Source organism: Sinocyclocheilus anshuiensis, unplaced genomic scaffold, assembly GCF_001515605.1.
Source record: "Sinocyclocheilus anshuiensis isolate Anshui unplaced genomic scaffold, SAMN03320099.WGS_v1.1 scaffold679, whole genome shotgun sequence".
In the NCBI taxonomy this organism is placed as follows: Eukaryota; Metazoa; Chordata; class Actinopteri; order Cypriniformes; family Cyprinidae; genus Sinocyclocheilus; species Sinocyclocheilus anshuiensis.
Window position 1 is genome coordinate 573338 of NW_015552592.1, and position 8329 is coordinate 581666.

At 37.6% G+C, this 8329-nt stretch overlaps 1 protein-coding gene across 1 annotated transcript in view; it reads left to right on the forward strand.

Annotated features, from left to right (window-relative positions):
• Positions 1-8329, forward strand: part of sema3e (sema domain, immunoglobulin domain (Ig), short basic domain, secreted, (semaphorin) 3E) — a 95121-nt gene that overhangs the window by 47001 nt on the left and 39791 nt on the right. The window contains exon 2 of the mRNA XM_016456472.1: positions 2728-2909. Within this exon, the coding sequence (XP_016311958.1) occupies positions 2728-2909 (182 nt within the window). The remainder of the gene's footprint in view (positions 1-2727; positions 2910-8329) is intronic.

Genomic DNA, 8329 nt, shown 5'->3' on the forward strand with positions numbered 1-8329 from the left:
TGAACAGTAAAGTTGAAGTTTATTCAACTTTAATTCAATTCAATTCCATTCAACTTTATTCCGTTGAAGTTTATTTCACTTCGGAACATTCATTCACGGATTTGCGCTACTGACTTCACACACTGACGAAACTTACTAGAGAAGTGTGACATAATATACCTCTGTAAATGAATACAATATAAATTCACGTCTTGTGCACTTTAATGCCCTTTGAATGTAATGTGTACATTCCCTTGGAACTGGAATCATGGCGGAATTTCATGTGAAGTCCACTTCGCAGGGCACTTACGGTCGAATAAGACAACGCTTGAATGCTGCCTGAACAAGAGACCTCCTTACTGAAGTGAAAGTGTTGACTGGTCTCACTATCTCGCGAACGCGCAAGCGGATCTCCACTAAATTCGGGGGATCCCTTCAGCTCGTGGAGCCCTCTCGAATGCCACCCTCCGTGCGTCGGTAGCCCCCCGGGATCGCTTGATCGGTCGGCGCCGGACCGTGACTTTAACCACCCGTAGCTCCCGAACCCCGGGGGCTATCGACGCAGGGGTGGTGTCATTCGGAAGCGGGCCTCTAGACGTACACTCGATTCGCATTCGAGAGCGTTCCTCGAGCTGAAGGGATCCCCCGAATTTGGTGCGGATTCGCCGCGCCGTTATGGAGATATGGCCGTTCAAAGTTTCAATGGTTTTCCATAGACTTAAGCTTTAAAGCGTTTCATCCATGTCGCCAACAATAGAGAAAAACTAAGTAATTACACCATTTCAAGCATTTTATCTGCGTTATATGTTCTGTAAAAAAAATGTTCATATTGGTGGCATATCGGCGGCATATTCGCCGATACCGATATATCGGCGACAAGCGATATATCGGTCGGGCTCTAGCTAATTGTGTGGATTGACAGTATGTCAGACAAGAGTTGAATCAGCGCCTTATCATCTAACAAATCCACTTCTGATTTCTTGTCAGCATTAATTTGTCTTGTTCAGGATTGACACAAAACAGAATTTGTGTTCTTCGCATTGTTTTTTTGCTAACAGCTGAATCCACCCCCAACCACCACCAAATTTCGAACAACAACACTTGGATCAACAGTAATTGAACAACAACAACAACTGGATTATGTGCAATGGGTTGTTTTAATTATTACTTCATGAATTGTAAAGCCCCTATGCTTATTGTCATGAAAAGACATGTTTGTTTTTACTTTTTAACTGGAAAATTATAGATAAGTTTGATCAAGAACAGCTGCTACAGTATAAAGATGGATGCACCGATGCATTGTTGTTGCTGAATTTAGTTTTCAAGGGAAAATAACTAGGACCCCTGCTTTAAATTAATATGTTTGTGTGTGTGTGAGAGAGAGAAAGAGAGAGGGTAAGCAATTCAATAGAGTAGCAGGAATTTATTAATTTATTTATCTGTTTATTGAGCAGATAATGTTTTTATATAATCAGCATTGTGAAATAGTGTGGACTGTTTTCTCTATTCTCCATTCTTTTGAGGAAATACAGGAGATGCTGATATTTATTTCAGTTATTTTTAGTAATTCAGTTATTTCACTGTAATGACCTTATTTAAAGGGACAGTTCACCAAAAATTAAAATTCTGTCATCATTGGAAGTCGGTGGGCTTCAAAATATCATCTTTTCCACAGAACAAAGTCATACAGCTTTGGAACGACATAAATTCTATTATCATCTACTCACCCTTATGTCGTTCCAAAGCTGGCTTTGTTTTGTGAAAAGATGATATTCTGAAACCCTCTGACTTCCAATAATGACAGAATTGGAAAATTCATCCAAAATTTCCATTTTGGATGAATTGTGCCTTGAATTCATTCTCATTCATAACCCTGGTGTCAGCGCCCTGATTGATTTATTTTCACATCGTCTATCGTTTAGAAAAAAAATATTTTGCTTCCTTACTCCTAAAAAATGTTTCTTTGATAACTTCACTTTTCAAAAATGTTTTTTCCACAAATCAATCATAATTATTTTCATCTGAACATGTGCATAAATAAATATATTATATATGGATATTCTGGGGAAGAAGTGTTTATATGACACAGATTTCTGATTAATTAAGCCATTTGCCAGCTGTCTGATTTCTGAAATTCCGTATATTGTCCAACTGCAGCGGTAACCGCAATATGACCAAATTACAATATTAATCATAATTTTCAGTTGGATGTAAACATGGTCCCTGAAATGAGAACAACAGAAGTACATCATAAACAGAGGAGAACACAAGGGTGGAACTAAGAGAGCGAGATAGACAGAAGGAGAACGCGAAAGAGAAGGGTGGGGGTGGATGGGAGTGTTTGGCCGTTGTCCATGTGTGCGGCAGGGAAGTTGAAGCAGTCAGGAGGGGAGAGAGGGCTGGCACGTGGAAGGGCAGTATTTCACAGAGCCGGAGAGAGAGAGAGGAAAGAGAGGAGTCTTCTTCTCATTAGAGGAGGTGGAAGCTCTCCAAGATCAGTGTGCTTGTTGTCTGACACACACTCGCACTCACACATTTTTATGAGTTTGAAGCATGCATCGCCTCTGGTAAGAGTGACAGGAACAGTCAGCCAGGGTTGAGTCACAGCATTGCGCACAGTTTAGACACTTTCTTCACACTGGAATCCACAGAAGCATCTCAAAACACACCCTAAGCGTCAATGAAGTGAGTTTCAGTGCACTGCTCTGATGACCGCAAACTAATTTTCTTCTGCAACCGGCAATTCAGTCATTCGGCGGATGGAGGCTACTCGTGGTGGATCGTAAGGAGTCAGTGTGAGACGTTCCAAGAGGAGTGCGTGAGGATGGCATGGGGTGTGTGGACCTTCGTGCTTTGCATGACGCTATGGATCTGCTCTGCAACTCAATCAGCAAAGACTGTGTATCCAAGATTACGTCTGTCTCACAAAGGTAAGGCAACAGGTGTGTGTGGGTGTTTGTGCAATGCTTGAGCATGAAGTTCAGTCAAATTGAAGCTGAAGCTATAATTATTGGCCATAATTTTAGACTTAGATGGACATCCCAATACAGCTCTTCCAAATGACTTTATACAGGTTATAAGCATACTGATTACCACTTTCATCCACTGTTAAAATGGACAACTGTCTTAATTAAATAAGTAAATTTATAATAATTTATTAAATGGTATTGTTATTTAATTTATATGTATTTATATTAACATTTGTTTTATAGCTATTGAAACACTGGCAAATTGGTGGTAAATTTGATTTCATTCATCAGTGTTGTATGATCTAATTTGTGCAATCTCTTGTAAGATTCTGTAAAATCTCATTTTGTACGATTTCATACGGTAACATTTATACAATTTCATAAGATCAAATTTTGTACCATTTCGTACAGTAACATTTATACGATTTCATACGATCTTTTCAAATGTTTTATTTATTTATTTATATAGTTATTTATTTGTTATACTTTTGAGTGTACTACATTTTTAATCTGCTAGATAGTGTGAATGAATGAATGAATGACAGTGAAGTTGATTATGGACACGCAAATGATTTGGATGAAGTCACTTGTGCTGCCATAAATACATCTGGATTCTCTTTTATTTGTGTTTTTCCTCACCGTTACGGTGGTTGAGCTTCTACAATGTGGTTTTCTGTCAGCTTAAGCGGTTCACTGAAGGAATGTCAACTGTTCTTTTTACTATGCTGGTCTCTCATTGGCATGTTTACAGTGAAATTCAGGGATAGATGGGGGCATCCTTTGTAGATGAACACCCTAGCCCGAAGCAAATAGCCCATGCCGCTCTCAGTCTTCCTCTTTGATCAGAATGCTGTGGAAACTGTGTCATATAAAAATCCACACCCCAGCGTTGGTCATGATCGAGAGTCCATGTGGAATTTCAGTGCATGGTAAATCAAACCAATACCGTCTATGAGCGTTCTGTAAAACCTGCTCATGGAAATTTGAGAAAAACACTGACACTATGTGCCCTGGACAAAGGTTTTAGGCTGAGGTGTTTGAGTGGCTTTTCTCATTAGATTTGTCACAATATTGATTTTCAGTGTCACATTCAGTGGGCTGAGCACATAGCTGCTGGCAAACTCAAGCAAATTGTGATTGACGTGTGGTGAAGAAACCGGCTGGCAGCAGGGGAAATATCCCCAGGCAAAGATAAAATGTGGAATTTCTTTCCAATCCTCTCAGTACCATTCTTCTCCATGTGCCTTGTTTTTTCCTTTTCCTTTTTTAAGTTTTGATTTAAAAGGTTGATTTTGAGGGGAAAAATGTTCTAAAACAGATTTGTTTTACATATAATTTTCTCTTTATTAGCCTTTTACAGTTCCTCTTGGTGTCCATCTCTTTTTTTCCCCCATGCTTCTGTTTCTGTCATTCACTTGGTGTTCTTTGCATGTCTAGACTGATAGTGTTCTCTACTCAGCAGAAGAAACATTTTTGCATGTATCCTATCATTATGGAATGAAAAACATGTATGCTTTAAAATTTGAATAACATGAAGCCCTCAGAGATAGTTGAGGCATTTTTGTAGGCCTTGGAGCAATCAAAGGAGGTTGACTTGTGGTTAAACCCATGGGATTTTCCTCCTAAATTCGAAAGGTGTCTTAAATTATAACTCAAATTAAAACCAGTAGTGGATTTAATTAAATATTGCCCTGATCTGCCAGCGGCTACATGTTATGTGCTTACCAGAGTGGGGATTTTCTGCCTACGAGACATGCTTGTTGAATGCCCAGTTTACCAGACCGTTAATTATAAAATTGAGTTTGCAAATGTGCAAAGAGATACCTTTTTAGAGTCTGATTCAGTCTTTTAGTCCTCAGACATTTTTAGTAGCCCAAAAAATTAAAGTAGATGTGGGTTTGGATCCCTTTTGCCACGTTGACTGTTGTGTAGTCTTGTGTAGCCAGACCTTTGACCTTCTGTGTAGCTTATTCTGGCCAAGAACTACCAACTTAGATGGAAGAAACTGTATATCAGACATGGTAATAATATAAACTGGTTTGGCATAATTTATGTCCTGAAAAATAGTATTTTTGTTGTATATAAAATATAGAATAAATTATATTGTTACTTTCTCAAGCATGCATTTTCTTTTACCTTTTGTTTTCTTCGTTTTATTAATCTACATCATTTTTTGTCAAAGACGTCTTGTAGGTCACCCACTACATGAACTGTCAGATAAGGCAAAATTAACTAAAAGTATGTGTCCCTGGTGCTAAAAGGTTCTTCAGTGGTTCTTTTTAACAGTTTGTAAAATAATAACTGGGACAATTATATCTGAGGATTTTCTGTCAATTTAATTTGTTTTTATGACAGTGGTGGCTTATATTACAAAGTTACCACATTTTTACTGTATTAGTCAATAGTATTTGAGCAAAACCTATAGTTACAATGGTATGTTTTTCTAAAGGTGTAGTGTCTGTGGACTTATGAATTCTCCTAGCCAACAGTTTCGTGTAGCAACCTGTGTTTTGTGTGCTTGTGTGGAACATATTTGACAAGCTTATCGAATATCTATAGAGCTCGAGTTTGTCTCCTTTGTGAATTTTATGAATGCACCTTTGTTTCCTGCTTGACTAGAACAAGTAGCTCTGGTTATTACATTTCAGTTTGTTGCATTGAAAAGCTACTACAGTGCAAAGTGCTTTTTTCTTAATGGAATACATTTTAATTTGTGTAGGCAGGGAAGTTTGAGTGTGATTTTCTTTAAGCTTCTACATTTGTTTTAGTAAGCGTTTTACTCATTGGTTAGGGCTTGACAAAATTACAATGTTAAGATTCGATTTGTTTTATTCCTCTAATTTTTCAGAGATGCAACCTTTGCCAAAGTTCAAAAGGGAATTCGCAATTTAAATTTACGGGCAAGGCGCTTCTCTGCTATGATTTGGCTAAGCTTTGCTTAAAGAAATAAAAATTATCTACACTGTAAAAAATTACTGTGAATTTAACGGTAAAAGACTGTAAAAATGCTACAGTAAAAACCTGTTAAATGGTTAACGGTAAATTCCCCTACTATATACGGTGACAAACTGTCTTGGACATTACATGTAATTTTACGGTAGTATACCATTTTTGGAAGTGAAAAAGACCGTATAATTTACAGTGAATAACCGTAAATTGACATTCCCAAAATTCCCTGCGTTACATTTCAAATTTTGTTTTTTTTTGTTGAAATAACTATGTTTCTTCTTAGTTTTTTCTTATCAGTTTTGTATATTAGGGTTGTGTGTCACACCTAATGTTGTTAAATTAATGTTTATTGCATTATTTCAGTTTCATGTGTGTTACCATGATGGTGTTTAGTGTTTGTGTGAATGACACTGTGCACCTTCTATATATGTTATTATTTAAAAGCTGCTTGTGATGGACTTTGGTTCATCATGTGACTTTCTCATCACCACCTGCATTTGGTGGTTATCAGTGTATTACAAAGGTACAAAACAGATTTCAGTACTTCAATAAGTTGGTATATTAACATTATATCAGTTAATGAAAAAACGGTATTTAACTGTCAATTTAAAGTTAAAACTGTAAAACCTAAAATGTTGCTACCATATTTTTTACGCTAAAATTCCGGCAACCACAGCTGCCGGTTTTTTACCGTAAATTGTACTCTTTTTTTTTTTTTTTACAGTGTACATCAAATGCTAATTAGGTGTAAAAGAAGCGTATTTAAAAAAAAAAAAGCCATGTTTTTGCTTGATTGTCTAACAGCTGAAGCAACAACACATTCAGCTGGTTTGTAGGTGTTTGGGTGGGATTGTGTAGGTGGTTGCACATATTTTATATTTATTTCTAAATGGCTTTGAGGGTTTAATCAGGCTAAAAACAACAAAAGTGAGAGTTAAGAGATTGCCATTGAAATTGGTGTAATTAGTAGGATCTACAACTTGGCAAAAGTGTTTGTTTATGAGGGAGTGTAATGCTGCTGTGATTTCAGGCATGAAAATTGCCAAGCGCATCCCAATGGTGCATTCCGAACCTTACAGGCAGGCACCTTGATTATATGCAGGTATTTTTGAGAGTATCGAATAGTGAGGACGAATTATGTAGCGGTGCTATTGTACGTTCTTCCCTACCGCAGGGTCCGAGGGGCAACATGTTGAGCACATGATCTGCAAGAGTTGTATATTTACTTGAGAGTGAATTCAGTTTCAGTCTACTCTAAACATTATTTCAAAACACTTCCAACTGGTTCTGGAGTGTCCGACCCCGGTTTGAGGTGATGTCACGCTGTTAAGACAGAGTTTGAGTTTCGTGCATTAACTTGTATAAATAAACCATGCTGGCTTCAGCGCGGTATTACTGAACAGTTACCCCTTGCAAAATTTCAACAAGGAGCCCCCCCAAAAGCTCTCCAGAGCTTTTAGCCCTTGTCCCCAGCTACTTATAAAAAGTGTCAGTTTCTTATCCCAAATCTATAGCCGTTCAAACATACAAATCCTCACAGACCTCCAGTTGGTCGTAGCTATCATCATGTAAATAGATGTTCGTGAACGTTTATGAGGTTTTTTTAAACAATCAAACATATAAGACGTTTGCCCCCTACATCAATATAATGTGAGAAAAGAGACATATTTTGAGCTCTATGACACTTCAGTGTCATAGAGCTAGGCGACATAGGCGACATATTTCAGTTTTGCTATGTTATGTGCTCTATAATGTCAAGCTATAGTAGCTTTTCCATCGTCAATCATCACTAAACGACAGTTTGAGTGCTCTAAATCAGTTTTTCATCACCTTTTACTGGAGAACATGGTCTTTAAGTTTTGAATTCAGCCTTGGGATTTGTTTTACAGAGCTTTTGGCTCTTAGCGAGGAAGACGAAGGTCTGTGTTTAATTTTTATATTCTGTTTTAAATTGACAGTATAACCGCCCATTAGACAGCTCATGTTGCGTTTAGGCTCAGGTCATAATCACCAATGTGTTTCTCGAGTCTCTGCTGTAATTTTAAACCTACTTCAGTGTAGACAAGAAGGCTCATATATGCTCAGATGACTTTAAATGAGTTTGCCAAGGGTTATTTTCTTTTTTGGTGAATGGGGGAATTTTATTCCCAAACGGAAGACTGTTTTTGTAACATTTAGAGTAAAATGACATTTTCAAATTCTAAATTCCATTCCAAATGATTTCATATAAAGGTTTTAATGGTTTTCATCTACCCATTTCTGTGTGCTGTCCTTGTGTTATAAATTGGCATAATCCAGTCATTACAGCCAACTTTACATATGTCATTCACATGCGTTTTCCCTGATTGGATTGTGATTACTGAAACTATTTGGAGGTGGTCTGGAACAGACTCTGACCTCGTTTAAAGGGATAATTCACCCCCCCCCCCCCC